Here is a 22,534-nt window from a genome sequence, read left to right on the forward strand (position 1 = left end):
AACTCCTCACGAATTTGGGGTATATTTCTCCTGAAAGTATAACCAGGGAGAGTAAAGTAGGAAACATACTTGGGGAAGTATCTAGGATGACCTCAGGAGTACTATTGTCTGTTTAAAGAGGGCATTGAGAAATCATCTTGTTTTGGGAATGAGGAAGAGGTTCATAATACACTGAGGTTCTTGCTTTGTGTTGAAATGTTTGTCTCACACACTTTGACCTCATGACTTCATTCTGGCATTAGATTTCTTTCCATGATCTATCAGGTTAAATTTGCATGACTAATTTTATTTAATACAATTCAAGATATAAAATTTTGAATTTTCTTTAGTTTTTATCCTATTCCTTTGATATTTTTATTTTCCAACAAAATACGATCAACTGAATAGTTTTTTTTTTTTTGTGATGGATCTTTTAATTTTGCTCACATTGGAAGGAAATTGACCCTTGTGGCCTAGATTCCACTGGTGATTGACATTGAAACATTGACTTGTTTCATTTTTGACCTGGGCTTGTTTGCCTCTCCTTGAATAGCTGACTGGTCTCTTATTCCTCAAGGGTTCAGCATATTTTTATTAGATGAGATGCTGACATCAGATCAGTTCTAGCCCTACTGTAGCTTCAAATTCTTAAACTTCAGTGATTCACTGGCTTTAGTTTTCCCTTGTAGCAGAGATTTTACGTTTAGGCCACCATGCCTGCCTTGGACAGTCTATTAAATATATATTCACATAAACTGAGTTAAATATGATCTAAGTAATAATCTAATTGAATAGTTCCTATCACCTAACAACATAGTGTTTGACTCAGTGTTGCAGTTCTCAGTCCAAGGTTTCTTCATTAACTGATTGTTTACTGATTTGATTGGGGTGAGATTGCTCATTAAATTGGATAGGGGAGGAAGGACTGGTAAGATAGCAGTTTGTGTGAATAAAAGATCAGATATTTTAGGGGGAGTCTATGAGGCAGCGATGTGTTGCCACAGTAAAAAAAAAAAATGTAATGGGTTTTCGTTTGCATTTTATTGTTCAGCTATTTTCGTCAGATTTTACTCTTTGTGACCCCATTTGGGCTTTTTGTTGCAAAGATACTGGACTGATTTGCCATTTCCTTCTCTAGCACATTTCACCTATGAGGAAACTGACATTAACAGGGTTAAGTGGCTTGCCCATGGTCACACAGCTACCAAGTCTAAGGTTGGATTTGAACTCAGAAAGATGAGCACTCTATTCCATGTGCTACCTTAGGAGAGGCACAGCTTATAAGACTAAGGAAGTGATAGTTCTCCTGCATTCTGCATGGTTAGAGTAAATCTGCAGTATTTTGTTTAGTTCTAGGTGCCAGATTTAGGAAAGATTGTCTGAAGAGTTTCAATTATAAGACAATGAGGATGGGAAAGACCCTGATTCAATGTCATATGATGATAAATTGAAGAAATTGAGGAAATTTTGCCTGAGGTAGACAAGATTGAGGGGAAATATGATCATAAATACTTAAACAACTGTCAGACAGAAGAAGGGCTACCTTGGGAGGTGATAGCTTCTGTCACTGGAGATCAATCTCCAGGTGAGAGAAGCTAGATGGCAACTTGTTGTTTGGCATGTGGTAGAGGCGATTTCTTTTTCATTAATAAGTAGGACTACATGTTGTAAATATATAATTTCAATTCTATAATCCTGTGATTCTGTGAAATAGTGTTAGGTGGGCATAGTAATGTGCTAAATTGTGCCTGAGTTTTTACCTTGATTCCCAGGGCTTATTGTTCCTTGAATATTATTTTTCCTTTTTTCTATCTCCTTTTTGGTGAGGAACCACTTACATTTTTAGAAATCGCATCCTTTGTATTATCTGTCAATTTACTAACTATTAAGTAAAGATTCATTTAACAATTAAAAAAATGGAACAAGTAAAGTTTTTATGATGCCTCTAGCTTTCATTTGAAATCAGCACTATTTTATTTATTCACGTATATAAATATACATACAGATACACACATATATATGTATTTATCTAATATATATGTAAAATACATTATTCAATGAAATCTTTTTTTGGTTTAAGGGAGTCTTAGTAGGGCTAGTGTTCTAGAAACATCATTATCATAAACAAACAACAACAAAAAGGTAGATAAACTAGAAGTAATTTTATTGGATTTTTTCAGTTCATTGCCTGTACAGTACCTGGTATATACTGCTGGCTAATCAATATTTCCTGCATGAGTTAGTATAAGTAGCACAGCTAGGGAGGTTGTGCTATGAAACTCAGTTCTTTACATGTTGATTTCAGCCTGATGTTATAATTCCTCCCACATCAGCCATGTGTCAGAGGGACAACTTTGGCACATTGGGTGAAATGTTGGGCAAATATCATGTTCTTCCCCTCCACTGTCAGTGTAAAGAAATGCTTCCCCATGACTTGGAAAAAATTTCAAGGTGATTTGCATAGCTCAGAAATTAGGTTCTCAGAAAATGTCAGGAATCAAAAAGAATTCAAAAAGCTTAATCCAAGAAAGAGAGGGAATTTAATGTACTTTGTGTTGCTGATGAATCAGTCAAATTAAGAATAGATTTTGGTAACTTTGTGACTACATGTCAGGTATAATTCCTATGTCTGAATTAGAGAACTGTGAATGCTGCTTAGCACATTGTCCAGGGACAGTCCCCCAACAGAGGACACTTCCTTTGATGAAGAAAAGCTGTATTAACAGATGAACAAAAGCAGTTTCAAAAGTAGAGAGTAGATGTGAAGACAGAAATGGAGAAGCAGTAAAGTAATGATGACTGTTGGGAGACAAGAGACAGAGGTGTGAGAGATGTTCTGTGCAACAATGTTTCCTTTTCCAGCAGGGTCAATTGTTTGGGTAGTGTTTTGTCTCCCATTGAAGTAGAAGTTTGTGGAAGATTGTCCTTTGTGTATGTACGTGTGTGTGTGTGTGTGTGCGTATGTGCAGAATGATTTTAACAGTTAGTTTCCCATTGTCATGTACTGGGTTATTCTGTCTTCATTCAATGTTATGCTCTTTGATTTATGCTTCCTACTTGATCTGTCATCTGTCTTCTTCAAGAAACAAGGACAAAAACCAAAAACCAACTCTGCTTGGTGTGTTGGTAAAGAAGGTACTGAATGAGAAAATAAGGTGTATTTGCATAATTGTGTTTACCTAAAACATCTTTACTGAAACTCAAGCAGGATAAATTCCAAATTTGAGTAAGATCCTTACTATATATTGGTGTAGCAGTGGCTTCGATTCCATTTAGAGGCAGCTAGGTGGCATAGTGTACAGAGCACTGGGTCTGTACTCACTAAAAACTACCTTTAAATCCAGTCTCAGACACTTTTTTTATGACTCTGGGCAAATCCATTAATCTTTGCTTGCTTCAGTTTCCTCAACTATAATATGGGGATAATAATAACATCTATTTCTCAAGATTGCTGTGAGCATCAAATGAGATGATATTTGTATATTTAGCACAGCATCCGGCATGTAGTAGGCACTATAGAAATACTCATTATTTTTATTCCATGAAGATATAAATATAAAATAATTATTTTACCCAAAAGGGATTTATAATTTGGTTTAGTATTAATTTTCCCGGAAAAAAAAAGACATGAGGTCATAGGTTTGGAACTCCAAGAGACACCTTGGAGGCCATTAGATGCAACCTTCTCATTTTATAGAGGAGGAAATTGGGGCTGGGAGAGGCATAGTGACTGGCTCAGAGACAAATAGCTTGCTCCCCTTTGCCATGTCTAGATTCTCCCCCTGTCACCATCACTAAGTAATCTCTCTTTTTGTGAGGTTCACACAACTTTTATCTGCCATCCAGTCAAAATCATGCTAGCTACTGCATATAGACTTCTAAGACACTCTCTTTTTTGTCTCAAATGAGTACCTGAATCACAATTTTTCTCTTTCTCCCAAATTTGGCCCCCATACTAGAGGACTTCAACATATCTAGATTCTACCTTAAATACTCTAACCTTACCGCAACGCTATGCTTGCCTCAGTACCCCAGGTGCAGGCTCTAGGAGGAACCATGGGCACAGCAGAGAAGGAGGTGAATGCCCAGGAGGAGGAACCATAAACAGAGGCCAGAGACCTTGGCTTTTTTAAAGTAAGGTCTTTCCCAAGTCACAGTTTGAGGAAATGTCCAATTAGTGACTAAGGCTAGGTAAGAAATGTGGCAAAGAATGCCCTCTTTCATCTAGAAAAAAAAATCTATGTGAGAGGGGGAAAGCCTCAGGGTTTTGGGCCAAACAGAAATAATTGATATTTACCTTCACTCTGAGCCATCAAAAATCAAACAATGAATAAGTGAAACTTGGGCTGGGACCTATTGTTGGCCAATCAATCAGTACCAGTGATGTGGGTTTAAGGTATGATCCTTAAAAACGAAATCTAGCTTGCAAATCCCAAGATGTGTTGTGAAGTTTCAGAGATCAAAATTTGTATTTCTTTGGGCAAATCACCTGTAGGTAAGAGTTGCACAGTAGATAGAACACTGAGTCTGGACTCAGGAAGACTCTATGTGGAAGACTGAAAAAATAACTTAATCTTTGTCTCCATTTCTCCATCTGCCAAATGAGCATAATAATAGCCCCTACCTCTTAGGGTTCTTGTGAGGATAAAATCAGATAATATTTTTAAATATTTAAAAATATTTAAATAATTTTGCAAATATCTAAATAAATTTTCAAAACATAAAGTACAATGGAAGTGCTAGCTAGTATTACTGTTGTATCTGTATCCCTAACACATGTATTCCAACATACCTTTCACACAGTTTTTGCCTAAAGAGTGTTTTTCTTTTCTCTCCATAGGAATTGTTATTTAAACACATAAGATTTAGAGCTAGTCATTGACCTTAAAAATCCCTTCTATTGTAGCCAAGGTAATTGAAACCCAGAGTTTTAAAATAACTTGCTTAGGATCTCCAACAAATAAAAACAAAGCTGAAATTCCACCTTTGCTCTTGTAACCCCTGAAGCAGTGTTTGTTCCATTATACCACACTGCCTCATATATTCACAAGCGCCCTTATTTCACAGTTGTGAAAGGAACCTGAAACTGCCACCTTCCTACATGGTTTTAATTTTGACAAAATATGTAAAAATGGAGTTTGTCAAACTACAAATAAAAACAAAGTCAGGAAAGAGAAGGGACACGATAGTCAGTAAAATTTAATAATTGGATTCCATTCAATAGAACATACATTTATTGCCTGCCTTCTACGTGTGAATTGCATTAAGGAATACAAAGACACAACCATCACAATCCTCATTGTTAAGGAACTTATAATAGAATAGTAAGATAAGACATTTACAGATCTATTTGAGACAAAGGAAAAAGTAAAAAAGATGCAGAAGAAAGACAAAGAAGAAAAAATTATGTTTCCTTTAAAAATAATCCCTTTCCTCATTTCTTACTGCAGTGGTGTGCTATCATATGCACATACTACAACTTAGCCATACCTTGACTGATAGGCATCCTCTCAGTTTTCTGCTATTACAGAAAATATGCTATTTTCTGCACTATGCTATTACAAAAGAATTGCTATAAATATCTTTGTACATATGGCTCTTTTTCATCTTTCTTTGATCTCTTTATGAACTGATATAGAGCAAAATGAACAGAACCAGAAAAAAATGGATATTAAAACATCAAGATTATAAAACAAACTCTTTTGAGAACTTTTACAAATTGATGATGAATGGAATGAGCAGAACCAGGAGGACAATTTGTATAATAATAACATTGTACAGGAAAATGATTTTAAAAACTGTTAGAACTATGATCGACACAAGGAGCATTCATGATTCCAGAGGACCAGTGATGAAACATGTTATCCACTGCAGGAAGGTGATAGATTTAGGGTACAGTAGTATAAATACACAGCACACACGAAAGTAGAGATCCACGAAACAACACTTTTCCCCTTGACTTGATATTTGTTACAAGATCTTTGTTTTTCTATCTTTCCCCCTCCAGTGAAGTGGGAAAGAGAGAAAATACTTTTTGTTAATTTAAACAAAAATAGAGAGGTGATTTAATGGGGAGGTACTACTGTGAAATGTTATAAGCACTTTCATATAAGATCGCTTCATTGTTAATTTTACTTACAGTGTTTTTCTAAATTGTGACAACTCACAAAGCAGGAGTAACTATAACAAACAAAAAACAAATAAAAATTAATATCCTAGAAGAGATTAAAGTGGAAAATGTAACTTAAAGTTGGAAGGAGTAGGAAAAACTGCATGAAAGAAGAGTTTTATGATTTCGACTTTTAAGGAACAGAAAGGTTAGGAAGGTAGCAATATAGAGAAAGTATGCTCTAGACCTAAGGGATTATGTTTGAACTTGACAAGATGAGATTGGGAAAGATTTAGTGGTCTTTCACTGGAATATAGCAAGTATAAAAGGAAATAGAACACATCTGGAAAGGAAGGTTGGAGTTAGACTGTTAAAGAGCAGAAAGTCTTAGTTGAAAATATTAATTTTATCTGATAAGCCATCCGGTGCTGTTAAGGACCATAAAGTCTTAGTTGAAAATATTAATTTTAGCAGATAAGCCACTCAGTGCCATTGAAACATGAGTAAGGGAGTAAATGACAGGACTCTCTTTATTTGGACAAGTAGATAGGGTGGATTGGAGAAAGGAAAGATGGGATTCAGGAAGAAGAACTAGGATCTTGTTACAATTTTATAGTTGAGATAATCAAAATAATAGCAGTATGAATGGAAGTCAAGGAACCAGTAAGAGTGATATTGCCAAGGATGAGGTGACAAGGTTTGAGAAAAGATTGGATGTGAAGATTGAGGGAGAGGAATGTATAATATATGATTATAGTATTTTGAACTTCATTACTGGACAGATGTCCAATAATGTCATCACTGAGTAATCAGTAAAAATATGGAAATTGGAAAGAGGGGTACATTTTTAGGGAACGATGATAAGTCAAAATTTTACCATGCTGGATTTGAAATGCAAGTGGCATATTATGGTAAAGATGTGCAAAAGACCACTGCAAATGAAGGATTGAACATGTTTCTCATATGTTGATCTTTTTCATTTTTGATTTTTTCACCTAAGATAGACATTGCACCATCTATCTTGGGTCCCAAAGATTCCTTTTGTGGACACTATATATAATGTTCATTTGCTCAGTATTTTCCTTAGGGCATCCTTCATGTCCTTGTTCCTAAGGCTGTAGATCAAAGGGTTTAAGAATGGGGTCGCCACAGAATAAAAGAGGGTCACAATTTTCTGTGCTCCTGCTTCATGGCCTGATGTTAGTTTCACGTACATCACCATCACAGAGCCATAGAACAATGACACCACAGTCAAATGGACCCACAGGTGGAGAAGGCTTTACGCTGGCCTGCTGCTGAAGGAACCCTCAACACAGCTCTCAGGACCATGACATAGGTTCCCATGATGAAGAGAAAAGGAATAAACAGTGGCAAAGAATTCACAAAGGAGCAGGTGAATTCTACCAAAGGGGCTCTGGTACAAGTGAGAGCTAGACATGGGTCTGGGTCACAAAGAAAGTGATCTATGACTCTGGAGCCACAGAAAGACTGTTGGGAGATGAGAATGACGGGAGCTAGGAACCAGAGAAATCCAGACACCCAGCAGGTGACCACCAGGTTCATGCACAGTTGTCCTGTCATGATGATGGGAAAATGCAGAGGTTGGCAGATGGCCAGATAGTGATCAAATGCCATAATGGCCAGAAAAAACCATTTTGTACCACCTAAGGACAAGAGAAAGTAGAACTGGAGGAAGCATTCCAGATGACAATTCCAGATGACAGCCCTATCTTCAAATATCATCTTTTTTCAATGTACCTCAGGATGTGAACACTCAGCTACAATTTAGGTGAGGGGGATATCTTGCTCAAATTTCTCTGGTTTATGTCCCTATTCAAGAGAACCAGAGAAATTATATATAAATATCTGGTTTAATTTTCTTTCTCAGATACTTTTGAAACACTCAGTTTTGTAAGAAAATGAATTAATTTTTATTTTTTTCTCGTTAAGATTTCACCTACTTTATTAGTTTATTCCATTAAATGTTTTTTGTTTTGGGGTGTGACCCTACGATTTCCTCAGTGTAAGGAGCTTGTTGTGTGAAGATTCCTTCTACTAAATCCACTTATCTGTAATTTATAGTCTTAAAGAGTTGCCTAGAGCACCCCTTGAGAAGTTAAGTGACTTGCCCATAGTTATGGTAAATGTGTGTCAAAGATGGGATTCGAATTTAGGTCGGGCCAACGTAATGATCACCAATTATGCCATGCTGCTTCTTACCATTTAGTTAAGAAGGTTGAATTTTATACATTTATTATTAACTTTGGTAGAAATTGAGAATTTTTAGGCCTCATCAAACCACCAGCTACTATTTCAATTTTCTACTGGGAGCAGTATGGAAACAGCCCTTGTAGCTCATTCCAAAAATATTGAAAAGCCTCAGAAAATGAAAGTCTATGAATTCAGCTTCTACAGATGAAGAAAATCTCATGATTTTGAAAGAAGATGAATGCAGAAAGAGGGTGCATTTATTTGTATATCATAATAGTTAAGTCTTTATAAATAAAGATCCATGGAATAGAAATTCCACTTAAAAAACTGGGTGAGTCTCACAAATGCATCCCAAATGTACCTAGATGCCATTGTATGGCATGGGTCTTCTGCCACTGTTGGTACTGAAGAAATGATTACAATACCAAAATGTGTCATAATGGCCTCTTATAAATGAGACATCACTATGCCCCTAATTTGATTGCTGGGCCTGGCCTCAGGAAGACCTCTTAGGTTGTAGCCCTAGGCAATTCACCTGACATCCATCCCTCTTAAAAAGATCCTTAGTACTCATCTGCTCTGTTGTATTCTGAGTAAAGAATTGAGGACTTGCAAAGAAAAAGAATTTAAAAGCCTGTATTAAACATCTAGCATGTCCCAAGCAGTATGCTAAGTACTGGGGATTTAAACGTAAAATAAAGGTAATCTGTGTCCTGACGAAACTTTCATTTTAATATGGGAAGACAAAACAAACTGGAGTAGAGAGATGAATATTTGTTTTGGGAATGTTAGAGTGGAATTGAGTAGAGAAGAGATGGAGGGGAGCACACTGACAACCCAAACCTTTCACAAACTCCAGCACACCCCTGGCTGTTTCCTAAAGAAGAGGAGATGCTTAGCATCCTCCACTGAAATCTCTTTTGTTTCTTTATTTTAGCTTCTAAAACCATATTGCTACTGTTGACCTGAAAACTTTGTTAAGAAAAGGCAACAGGCTGAATGCATACATTTTATGATTTAATTAATTAATCAATTCCCTATTAAAGAAAATGGTAACATAATGCATTATGGAGCCAGAAATGTTCTGGTTACCCCGTGCAGAAATCTTCTGGCTTATATACATTTTGCTGTGAGAAAGGAACTCTCCTAATTGAGCAAATCATAAATTCAGTGAGACAGGACAATGAACAAAGCAATGTTGGTCAGGCCTTGGGATTCCAGCTGGGTAAACAATGTCTCGGTGATAAAGAAGGAAATCCCACCACTAGTAAGTGGCAGGCTTCCTGCCCTAAACAGATAACTGACATAGGAAAGGGTAAACAAAGTTGAATAGAAATTACGACCTAAGATGTCTATATTTTCTTTACCATTAATATGCCATAACATAGTATATGTCTATAAATATTAAGATATGGAAAACGTCCCATTATTCAAGATAGTGTCTTAGGTTAAAGATCTCCTAAGGAATGTAGAGTCAGCCTTGGCTGGCTTTGTTGACATAGGAAGAGGCACTCTCTGAGTTTGCTTCAGAGAGAACAAAGAGATTATTCCAAAATTTTATATTAAACATTATCACTTCATAGAATGGTGCTGGGCACAATTAGAATGAGTTGATTGTATAAAAATGTGTTTTTGTTTTTTTTTGCCACAATCCAATGTCAAAAGATCATAGAACAATCCAGATTGCACAGAATCAATAATGCCATTCTGACACTTACAAGATCTTCTATGTTTGACAGGCAATGGTTGTACTTTATCTTAATGTCATTCAGCTGAAGCTCAGCTGGGCCAGGAGAGGCAGTACATGAAGGGCTAAAGGATGGGAAACCTTTTGGGATGATGCCCTCTTTCATCTCACTGAATTACAATCTTCAAACTAGTAGGAGAAGGTTATTTTCTCCATTATATTTTATTTATCTTTGCATCTCTTCCAATGTTTTGCCAATAACAAGCATATTATTAACATTTGCAGAAGTCATGAGAGTAATGAACCATGTGTAATATTCATATATGTGACTGTTTATTCTGAAGCTATCCTCTTTGCTTTTCTCAGGGTAGCCATTGTCTTATTTCTAAGGCTTTATAGATCAGGGAATTTAAGAGGAGAATCACCACTGAATAAAACAAGGTTGTTATCTTCTATACTTCTCCTGAGATGTTGGGTTCACATACATGATAACAGGCTCTCTAAGAAGAGACAGAACACGGACACATGGGATCCATGTATGGAGAAGGCCTTACCCTGGCCTGCAGCTGAAGGAACTTGTAGCACTGCTTTTAGTAGTTGGATGTTAGAGCCAAGGCTGTAAAGTACGTAGAGTATGGAGAGGAAAATGATTATGCAGCTTAGAATACAGAACAGAATTACAGTGGCAGCAGAAGGAAAACATGACATGGCCATCATTGGTCTATGTGACAAACAAAACGCTCAGTAATGCTGGGACTACAGAATAACTGCACATACATTATCAAATTGTTTGCCATCCCAGGGAGAGGTGAGACAAGGGAGGGAGGAGTGATGGGAGGGAGAGAATTTGGAACTCAAAATTTAAAAAGAAATTTAAAAATTTTTTCATATGTAATTGGAAAAAAAGTAAAACATTAAAAGAATGGAGGCAAGGGAGTCTGTAGTTCTACTAAATTGAAGCCTCAGTTTATATAGTTGTTCCTCCAGTAGATTTTCCATTTTAGCTTCTAAATGGACAAAGGCTTAAACAATGTGAGTAGATTATATAAAAATGTTGTCTATTCCCTGAAGCCTATAACAAATCAAAATGCGATAGTTCAAAGGGCATAGAATCAGTGACATCACAATGGTACTTATGAGATCTGGCATGTTTGCAAGGTAGTTCTACCTGGTTCTTTTTTTATGTTTCACAAATGTTTTATTGAGGTCCTTGCTTTGTACATCATGGTTGTTTCTAGATTTACACCATTGTCTTCCCCTACGCCCATTGAACCCTCCTTTATAACAAAGAAAACCAATTATCAAAAGTACTTCACAGTCACCATATTTAATAATATATACAACATTCTACCCTACCGTATCCCTTCCTTCCCCACCCCTCCTTACAACAAGACAGGTACGTTCCTTTATGTATTCTCTAGGATCATTTTTCCCCATTCTCAGTTATCCAGAGCTCAGATTCCTTCTTGAGATATTTTCCTTTCTGTTTTAGTTGTCATTGTGGATAATGTATACTGTTTAAACTTATTTTAATCCACAGTAGTTCATGCAAATCTTCCTATTTCTCTGAATTCCTTTCATCATATTACAAAATAACATAAAGTACATTTATGTATCACAGTTTCCTAAGTTATTCTCCATCTGATGAGCATTCACCTTGTTTCCAGTATTTTGCTACCTTAGAGAGTCCTTGTCATTCTTGTTTCTGTCTTTGAACTCTTTGGGGCATATGTCTAGTAAAAGGATTTATTGGATCAAAAAACATAATCAGTGAAGTTACTTTTTTAAAAAATAATTTCAAATGGTTAGCTAGAATGGTTGGACTTATTCACTGTTCAGGCAGCAATACATGTGTTGTTTCTCCCCACAATCCCTCAAACGTTGACTCTTTTTGTTTTCTTGGTGAGGGTGAAAGGCAAAACTTCATCGAGCTTATAATTTGTATTTCTCATATGATTACCGATTTGGAGCACATTTTGAAATAGTCATTAGTGCAATTTGTAACGTTCAATTCTTTAAAAAAATGTTCATGTTTTTTGATCATTTGTCTATTGGGGAAAGACTCTTTTTTGTATCCTGAAAGGGCAAAGTAGTCCTGTGAACACAAGTGATATTCCATAAATTCTTCCTGTTGATTCAACTCAGTTAATATTTATTGAAATAATTTGATATTAATGAATAGTGAGAAGGAAAAAGCTATCAGGGCTTTGAAATTAAATGTAAAAGTGCCATTATGCTTTCTGACAAATAGAGGTTTTTCCTTTCATCTCCCCTTTAAAAAGAAAATTGAATCCTATTTCAAAACTGTATCCTTCCTTTCATTTAGGAAACTTGAGGTGTTTGACAGTCTTGTCTCTGGAGTTCTAAATTTCATGCTTGCATTTACTTGGATTTGTCTCATGCAATCTTTCTGACTTTACACCACTTCAGCAAAAGGAGAATGAGAAAGCAGAGACTCCAGTTGATTCCTACTGCAATCTGTCTTCATTAATTTCATACTTCCATAAGACTGAGGACAGACATCCAGATTAGGCCAGTGTGCTGAGAATTTGAAGTCTGAGAATGAAGGAAGAACAGTTGAGGAGTTGCGTGTCTCTGCTAAGTTAGTTGTGTAGAAGGGGCAGAGAGGAGAATGGTGGTGATAAGAGAGGTAAGCTGCTTCATGGTATGGATGAGAGGCGCCTGATCAGATAACCCTTGTGTCTCTTGTTCTTTGGAAACCTTGAAATGGCCTTTGGCAGACCATAGGAAAATGTGCTCTGATTCCTCAAGTAAAAAGAACTCAGCAGATACAAGCTAGGTTAGTTTGGTATGCCATGACCCAGACAGCTATTCAACATGGAATTTGGAGTGAAAGCTGACTTAGTGGATTAAGAGTAAACATCTACATGAGTCTTACTGTTAGTGAATTGAGATATAGATGGATCAGGACATGTTGCACATGAAAGGATGGGGAATCATTCTGAGATGTTCTCAATTTACCCCCAAAGTATAACCTTCAGCAGCAGTGGGAGACTGTGACTTTCTCAATTGTCTTTATTCATCTTTGTATTTCCTCCACAGTTTTGTCCACAGGAAGTATGTAATCAATGTTTGATGAATTGTGTTAGAGTATAGAACCACATGTGAAATTCATACATATGGCTTGTTTATTCTGAAGTGATCCCCGTGAGTTTTCTTAGAGCAGCCTTCATTTCCTTGTTTCTGAGGCTATAGATCATGGGGTTTAAAAATGGTGTCACAACTGAATAAGACAAGGTCATTATCTTCTGTACTTCTCCTGAGTTCTCGGATGTTGGGCTCACATACATGATCATAAGGCTCCCAAAGAAGAGGCACACTACAGCCAGATGGGATCCACATGTGGAGAAGGCTTTCCTTCGGCCAGCTGCTGAGGGGACTTGCAGCACAGCTCTTAGTAGCAGGATGTAAGAGCCAAGGATATACAGCATGGGGAGAAAGAACATGAGGGAGCTTAGGATATAGAAGAGATTTTCAGTGGCAGGAGCAGGAGTGCATGATAGAGACAACAGTGGATCTATGTCACAAATAATGTGGTCAATGGTGTTGGGACCACAAAATGTCAGCTGGGAGAGCTGTACAGCAGAGAGAGAATAACTTAAGAAGCCAAGAACCCAGCACACAGACATCAAAGTGTAACAGTGTTGTAAGGTCATTTTGGTTGGGTGGTGCAGTGGGTGGCAGATGGCAAGATAACGATCATAAGCCATGATGCACAAAAAATAGACTTCAGTTGTACCAAGGGAGGTGAAGAAATAGAACTGGAGGAAGCAACCAGCAAAAGAAATGGTTTTGGTCTCTGAGAGGAAGTTTTCTAACATGCTGGGAACAGAGGATGTGATGTACCAGATCTCTAGGAAGGCAAAATTCCCCAGCAAGATGTACATGGGGGTGTGGAGCCTCTGGTCCCACCTCACTGCACAGACAATGGCCCCATTCCCCATCAAGGTCAGGACATAGACTATCAAGAACAAAGAAAAGAGTAAGATTTGTATCTCCCAGTGACCAGGGAAGCCCAGGAGAACAAATTCAGTCACAGTGTGTGCTCCTGACTTGTTCATTGTTTCCTGAGCTGTGGAAAAGACAGAAGACACAATTACATCAGTTCCTTTGCGTCTTGGGCATTTCTAGGATAAGGATTTTAATGAGGCCTTTGCAGAGTTTCTAGTGTTAATAACTCAGCCATATGAAACCAGACTCAATAATGTCAGCTTCTTTCCAGGCTGTAATCTCTCTAATTTTTTGTCCCATTCAGCCCATACCTCCACTTTCTTGTACCATCCTTCAGATTTCCACTTGTCATTATTTCTTCCTTACTAGGATTCTTAAGACTTAGATCCTTGTAAAGAAAAAAGACAGTAAGTTTTCTCTTTGACTTGCTCATAAGAATTTTGTCCACCTCTTAGGTGGTTAAGTAGAATTTGCTATTTAAGGGAAATTTTTAGTTTGTGTACGGTACAGTAACAACTAGGGAGGTAAACAATTTATAAAGTTTTTTCTAGGTTAGTTGTGATTCTTTTCGTAGTATGAAATATTTTGCATGTTTTTCCTTAGTTCTGTGGAAGCAAATAATACCAAGTGCTCTTGTTAATTTCTGAAATACTAGCAACATTTTATTTTGGAGTGTTTGGCCTAATCTGAATGAAATTTCTTTTTTCAGCTATCCATACCTAGAAATCAGTGTTCTATTCCAAAATCCTTGATTTCATTCCCATTAAGGATCTTGGTTTAATTAAGGTTAAGAAGGAATTCTCCCTCAAATAGATTTTGTTGGTAATAAAAGTAAGTACAGGAAATTTATTTTTTGAATACTTAAATGAATAATGTTCTTGAGCTTACCTTTAACCACGCTGAAAGACACAACCAACATGGGTATGTTTAAATAGAGAACATCCCTTTGTTAACCAAAGGAACTTTTAGTTTTATTATGGACTAAATCAAGGGATGTAATCTTTTATTATTAAAGTCTGGGTTTCAGATAGGACTAACGTTTAAGTAACCCCTAGTTGGTCCTCTTGGGACCTATCTCTCTGGCTCACTGGACGTGGCTAAGGAAAGGCTTATGTTGCCTGTCTTACACATTTCCAGAAAGAAATTACTTTTCCTGTTCTGGTTCCCAAAGGTCACTGCCCCAAACCGTGTGTAGTAACTCTTAATAATGAGAATGACACTGGATGTCAGCTAGAACCAGTTCACCAAAGAGGAGTTGCCAAATTGATAAACCACCTGAAATTTATCAATGAATCAGTTACTTCTTTGACAGGATAAATCCCTCCCATTATGGGTTCCCCCAAAGCAAAAAAAATGGTCCTGCATTTAGATTTCTTCTGATGCCAGATAGGCTGCACTGTACTTCCTAATGTATCAGTTTATTGTCTCATTTCAGAAACTGACTAAGAGACCTCATTAGAAAAACAGAATGATTGTTAATTGCTTGACTTCTGCTAGGTGAAACCCTCTCTTGAGATACAGCCTTTATTTGTTCTCTTGAGTTGTTTCTACCAATACAATTTCTCTCCAACAGTGCAATGATTACGCCTTTTCTTAGAGCAGAGATAGAACCAAGAAGAGACATTAGAGTTAATTTTCTTTTGAGATTAGAAATGAGTTTGCATAAGATTGCAATAATTTTCTTTTTTCACCTCTTTTTATAAGTAACTGATTGGGCTGTCTTATCTTCTTTTAACAGTGAACATTTACTAACAGATTTTCTTTTCAAAGAATCACTTTTAATCATATATAGATATATGTTCATCTGAGACAAAAACCTGAGAGTTACAGTATATTGTGCAACAACTTACCAGGGTGCATTGTTTTGCTGTCCAGAGCTTATGGATAGCCAAATCATTGCATTTGTGACTTATACTTAACCTGCAAGGAATTCAGAATGAGGATCAGATAATGATAAATAGTCAATACTTTAAAAACGTAACTCCTTTTATGGTGATGCCAACCAAATATTGCAGAAGGCCAGAAGACCTCATGGAGCCTCTCATCTTGGTGATGCATAAAACGTACTTTTAAGTAACACACATTTCCCAAGTTTTACAACTGTTAGAATCAATCAATCAATCAATCTACTGGATATTTATTGAGTTCCAATTATGTGCATGCACTGTGATAGTTTCTAGGATTGCAAAGACAAAAATGAACCCATCTTTGCCTTAACGTTCTTGCATTTTGTCAGGATCTTCATTTACTATAATTAAAAATAGTTGAACTATTTATGGCATTTTAAACGTCTCTTTTGTTATCCACAATAGTGCTGAGAAGTAGCTGTCATAGCTATTATTCCTAACTTAGCAGATAAGGAAACTAAAGTTGAGAGATATATCCATGGCTACATGGGCAGTCAGCATTGTTGGCGGGGTTTGAATATAAGTCTCGACTCTGAATCCACTGTTCTTTTTATCATACCATGCTTCCTAAAATAGCTAGTGCATATAAAAATTTTTGCAGATCAACATATTTTTATTACCATCCACCAAATTCATAACATGTTCATTTAGATATTTGAAGTAGGAAGTCTAGAAGATATTTTTCATACTAATAAGGCAAAAGACAATGTTTTATAACAGTTAGAATAGACAATTTGCAAATCGGTAAGCTGATACGAAACAAGATGGTCATCACAGCTTTATCCATTAATAGTTACATATATTTACTTCCTATTATGTCCTGATACATTCTCCTTTATACAACAGTGGCTTTCTGCTGTTGGAGAAGCTTGTTGTCACAGGAGATATAGCACCAGGCCTGAAGTCAGGAAGACTTATCTTCCTGACCTCAAACCCTTACTAGCTGAGTGACCCTGAGCAAGTCACTCCACCCTGTTTGCCTGAGATGCCTCATCTGTAAAATGAGCTGGAGAGAGAAATAAGGAATGACTTCAGTGTCTTTGCCAAGCAAACTGGAAATGGGATCATGAAGGGTCTGAGATGACTAAACAGAAATAAATATCTGTATTATCGAGTTTCTCTAGTATGAGGTATACCTTATTGCTTGTTTCAAGAAGAGTGGATTCTAAAGTTGAGGATCACTCATGGACTTTGGGAATGAACTGTCAATATTAGCAGTTTCTTGTTGGAGTTCAGTGTTGGGAAGAGTTGCACCAAGAAAGCCAATTTCTATTTGGAATACCACCATATATTAACATAGCCTAGTATTTCATAGATTGGCATGTTCTTTGAATTATTTTTCCTTTCAAGAGAAAAATTGTATGCCTCAGAACATGCCAACATACAAAGGGGATCTACCATAGCTGTGCTTCCAATCAGGTTTCCTACTGATAACTGTGTGATGCACCATATAGAGACAGAAAATGTGTATGTAGTATGTTTCCTTAAATCATATAGTCAAGATCTAAGAAGAGAAACCCTGAGTTTGGGCTTCCCCAACCACAGTACTCATTCCTTTACCTGGAATCTTATCCCAAAGAGTGTGAACAACTCTTTCTTCCAATCTGAGGTCAGCAGTTGTCACCAATTTCCTTCCAAAACTATATCAACCATAGCATTTTCTCTGAAACCTTCCTAGATCACTTCCCTTCTTTTATGCATTCAGTAAAAGATGTAGTTAAGTAAGTAAGTAAGTAAGTGTTTTAATAATGTGTCCCTTATTATGACTTCATGCTCTGTTTTCCCCCACAGTGAACAGCTAAAAACTTTTGGGGAAAAAAGCTTCTCTTAGGGGTGTGATTCCTGTGGGAGATATTGTGAAATGGATAGAGAGAACCTAAAGGGAGCCCTGCAGAGACTCCCATAGGACACAATTGGTTTTAATGTAAATTATTGTTCTGAAGTCCCAGTTCTCTTCTGAGGCATCCTTGTTGACTGGTTTGTATCTCTCATACACCACCCCTCCCTCCTTCATTCCAATTCCTCATCAATTTAGGGTATATTTCTTCTGAAGGTATAACTAGGGAGAGTGAAGTAAGAAACATACTTGGGGAAGTATCTAGGATGACCTCAGGAGAACTATTGTTTGTTTAAAGAGGACCATTGAGAAATCATCTTGTTTTGGGAATGAGGAAGAGGTTCATAATACACTGAGGTTCTTGCTTTGTGTTGAAATGTTTGTGTCACACACTTTGACTTTTTCATGACTTCATTTTTGCATTGGATTTCTTTACTTGATCTATCAGGTGTCAAATTTGCATGACTAATTTTATTTAATAAAATTCAGGCTATGAAATTTTGAATTTTCTTTAGTTTTTGTCCTGTTCCTTTGATATTTTTATTTTCCAACAAACTCTGATCAACTGAATAGTTTTTTTTTGAGATGGATCTTTTAATTTTGCTCAGAATGGAGGGAAATTGACCCTTGTGGCCTAGATTCCACTGGTGATTGACATTGAAACATTGACTTGTTTCATTTTTGACCTGGGCTGGTTTGCCACTCCTTAAATAGCTGACTGGTCTCTTATTTCTCGAGGGTTCAGCATGTTTCTATTAGATGAGATGTTGACATTAGTCAGTTGTAGCCCTACTGTAGTGCAGAATTCTGAAACTTAAGTGATTCACTGGCTTTAGTTTCCCCTCATAGTAGGGATTATAAGTTTAGGCCACCATGCCTGCCTTGGATAGTGTATTAAATATATATTCACATAAACTGAGTTCAATATGATCTATGTAATAACGTTCGAATTGAATCGTTACTATCACCAAACAACACAGTATTTGACTCAGTGTTCCAGTTCTCAATCCAAAGGTTTCTTCATGAACTGATTATTTACTGATATGATTGGGACAATATTGCACATTAAATTGGGTGGGGGAGGAAGGACTGGTAAGAGGACAGTGTGTGAATAAAAGATCAGGTGTTTTAGGGGGAATCTATGAGGCAGCAATGCGTTGTCACAGTAAAAAAAAAAGAATGAGTTTTGGGTTGCATTTTGTTGTTCAGCTCTTTCGTCAGATTTTACTCTTTGTGATCCTATTTGGGGTTGTTGTTGCAAAGATACTGGACTGATTCGCCATTTCCTTCTCTAGCACATTTTGCCTATGAGGAAAGTGACATTAACAGGGTTAAGTGGATTGCCCATGGTCACACAGCTACCAAGTGTCTAAGGTTGGATTTGAACTCAGAAAGATGAGCACTCTATTCCATGTGCTGCCTTAGGAGAGGCATAGCTTACAGGACTAAGGAAGTGATAGTTCTCCTGCATTCTGCATTGTTCGAGTAAATCTGCAGTATTTTGTTTAGTTCTAGATGCCAGATTTAGGAAAGATTGTCTGAAGAGTTTCAATTATAAGACAATGAGGATGGGAAAGGCCCTGATTCAATGCCATATGATGACCAATTGAAGAAATTGAGGAAATTTTGCCTGAGGTAGACAAGATTGAGGGGAAATATGATTATAAGGATTTAAACAACTGTCAGAGAGAAGAGGGGCTACCTTGGGAGGTGATAGCTTCTGTCACTGGAGATCAATGTCCAATTGAGACAAGCTAGATGGCAACTTGTTGGGTATGTTGTAGAGGCAATTTCTTTTTCATTAATGAGTAGGACTACATGTTGTAAATCTATAATTTCAATTCTATAATCCTGTGATTCTGTGAAATAATGTTAAGTGAGCCTAGTAATGTGCTAAATTGTGACTGAGTTTATTCCTTGATTCCCAGGGTTTATTGTTCCTTGAATACCATAACCGTTTTTCCTTTTTTCTGTCTCCAGTATATAGTGAAGTATGAACTATACCTAGCACAGCTGGACACATAGGCAGCATTTAATAAATGCCTGTTGAATTGAAATGGAGACTAAAGTCCATTTTCCTACCTCACATCTCTTCCATAATCAATTTTGTGCATACTAATGTATAGCCTACTGGGAAATTTTGGGAAGACAGTTTGCTTGTGGAGTAATGGAAGTGGGTTTATGGGGAGAGAAACACACACAGAGACACAGAGACAGACACACACAGAGTAATTTATTTAAGCTTTTTTGCTTTTTAAAGTTACTTAGGAAACATCAACATATAATGTTTATATATACAAATAAGTTGAAATATGTAAAGAAGACCAGAAATGGGGCATTGTATATGAAAGTATGAATCTCTATTATGTACTAGTTTCTGTAAGAGGTACATTAACTTAAGTATAATAATACTAAAGTTGTCCTGATTGTGTTCTCTTTTGACCATCTTTATGTTCTCTTCTGAGTCTTTAACAGTTCATAAATGATTTTTGTGTGCTCTCTCACTTCAGTACTACTCTTTCTTCCTCTTTACCACCCTATTACCCAAAGAAAAACAAGTTGAGTCTTCTTTTGTAACAAATAAATATGGTCAACCAAAATAAAAGCACTCATTGACTCATAAATCTGTTTGAAAAATGTATTTCACTTTTTTAGTTTGAAGGTGGTAGCATGCTTCATCATCAGTTGTTTATAGTCAAAATCAGTTATTGCATGGTTCTGAATTCATAAGTTGCTTCCTTCATATTACAGTAGACTTTGTAGAAATTGATCTCTTGGTTCTGTTCACTTCATTTTGCATCAGTTCATATAAATTTTTACCTCTGTCTCTGAATCTCTGCTTTTTATCATTTTCATGGTGCTATAATATTCCATTATGTTCACAGATTGTATTTTGTTTAGCCATTCCTTCTTAATTGTTTTATGGGAAAATGCATTTCAGATTCACAGCAATTTAACAAATTTTATCTTGGAATTGAACTGATAACCTTCATAAGTCATGAACTACTTATGGTAATGGTAACCTTTATCCATAGCTGATAAATTCTACTTTGTGGAAAGGTAATTTGTGGCCATAAAAATTAGTAGAAGAAAGCATATGAACATATCAATAATCCCTAGGTACTACATATGACTATGGAATTTAATTTTTAATTTATATTATTTATACAGTGTTTCCCTTTTTACATATTTGTATCACATCAAATTTTAGGAGTGAACACAAGCTTTTATTGACACAGGTCTCTTGCTTTCTGCTCACTATCAGCTTTAGCAGGCAAATGGTAGAATATTTGCAGTGACTCCTTTATATCTTTGTCTTTTTCTTAGGTTATCCTAGAATAGTTACCCAGTTTAATGTTCACCATTGGGTATATTTAGTTTGATGACCAGAAAATTTACTTTTGTCTTTCTTGCAGAAACAAAATTTTCAGAAAATACCTCATTGGCTCAATTGCCACATATTTGAGGTTTCTGAGTCTTATCTGAATTTCCTCAATATTTAATTTGTAAAGCTCCCTCCTAAGTTCATTTTTGAAGTTCATCTTTTTCTCCCATAGAATTTTGAAGATCTTGATTATGCATAAAGGAACCACTTACATTTTTAGAAATCACATCCTTGGTATTATCTGTCAATTTAGTAACTATTAAGTAAAGATTCATTTAAGTGAAAAATGAAAGAAGTAAAGTGTTTATGATGCCTCTAGCTTTCATTTGAAATCAGCACTATTTTATTTATTTACATATATAAATGTACATACAGGTACACACATATATATGTATTTAACTAATATATATGTAAAATATGTTATCCAATGAAATCTTTTTTTGGTTTCAGTGAGTCTTAGTAGGGCTAGTGTTCTAGAAACATCATCATCATAAACAAACAACAAAAAGGTAGAGAAACCACAAGTAATTTTATTGGATTTTTTCAGCTCATTGCCTGTACAGTACCTGGTATATACTGCTGGCTAATCAATATTTCCTGCATGAATCAATATAAGTGGCACAGCTAGGGAGGTTGTTCTATAAACCTCTTTACATGTTCATTTCAGCCTGATGTTATAATTCCTCCCACATCAGACATGAGTCAGATGGACAACTTGGGCACATTGGCTGAAATGCTGGGCAAATATCATGTTCTTCCCCTCCACTTTCAGCGTAAAAAAATGCTTCCCCATGGTTTGTAAAAGCTTCAAGGTGATTTGCATAGCTTAGAAATTAGGTTCTCAGAAAATGTCAGGATTAAAAAAGAATTCACTGGGCTTAATCCAAGAAAGAGAAGGAATTTAATCTACTTTGTGTTGCTGATGAACCAGTCAAATTAAGAACAGATTTTGGTAGCTTTCTGACTACCTGTCAGGTATAATTCCTATGTCTGAATTAGAGAACTGTGAATGCTGCTGAGCACATTGTCCAGGGACAGTCTCCCAACAGAGTGACATTTCCTTTGAAGAAGAAAAGCTGTATTAACAGATGAACAGAAGCAGTTTCCAAAGTAGAGAGAAGATGTAAAGGCAGAAATGGAGGAGCAGTAAAGTAGTGATGACTGTTGGGGGACATGAGACAGAGGTGTAAGAGATGTTCTGTGCAATGTTTCCTTTTCCAGCAGTGTCCATTGTTTGGGGAGTGTTTTGCCTCCCATTGAAGTAGAAGTTTGTGTAAGATTGTCCTTTGTGTATATATGTGCCAGTGAGTGTGTGTGTGTGTGTGTGTGTGTGTATGTGCAGAATGATTTTAACAGTTAGTTTCCCACTGTTACGTACTGGGTTATTCTGTCTTCATTCAATGTTATGCTATTTGATATATGCTTCCTACTTGATCTGTCATCTGTC

General features: G+C 36.5%; 1 protein-coding gene across 2 annotated transcripts; it reads right to left on the reverse strand.

Moving 5' to 3' along the window:
- Positions 1–11,425: 11,425 nt before the first annotated feature.
- LOC140513691 (olfactory receptor 11H4-like) lies at positions 11,426–17,682 on the reverse strand. 2 transcript variants are annotated; one of them, XM_072623587.1, is made up of 2 exons: positions 13,165–14,068; positions 11,426–11,433 (listed from the first exon to the last, which is right to left on the reverse strand). In XM_072623587.1, exons 1-2 carry the CDS (start codon positions 14,066–14,068, stop codon positions 11,426–11,428), a joined length of 912 nt encoding a protein of 303 aa, XP_072479688.1. The 2 variants fall into 2 exon arrangements, with proteins under 2 accessions (XP_072479688.1, XP_072479689.1); XM_072623588.1 differs by lacking the exon at positions 11,426–11,433 and adding an exon at positions 17,665–17,682 and having other exon boundaries at positions 13,136–14,074.
- Between the last annotated feature and the right edge of the window lie 4,852 nt (positions 17,683–22,534).

The sequence above is a fragment of the Notamacropus eugenii genome, chromosome 7, assembly GCF_028372415.1.
Source record: "Notamacropus eugenii isolate mMacEug1 chromosome 7, mMacEug1.pri_v2, whole genome shotgun sequence".
Taxonomy (NCBI): Eukaryota; Metazoa; Chordata; class Mammalia; order Diprotodontia; family Macropodidae; genus Notamacropus; species Notamacropus eugenii.

What these genes read in the sequence shown, in the direction of transcription:
- LOC140513691 (XM_072623588.1), bottom strand. Translation starts at nt 14,068, where the DNA reads ATGAACAAGTCAGGAGCACACACTGTGACTGAATTTGTTCTCCTGGGC.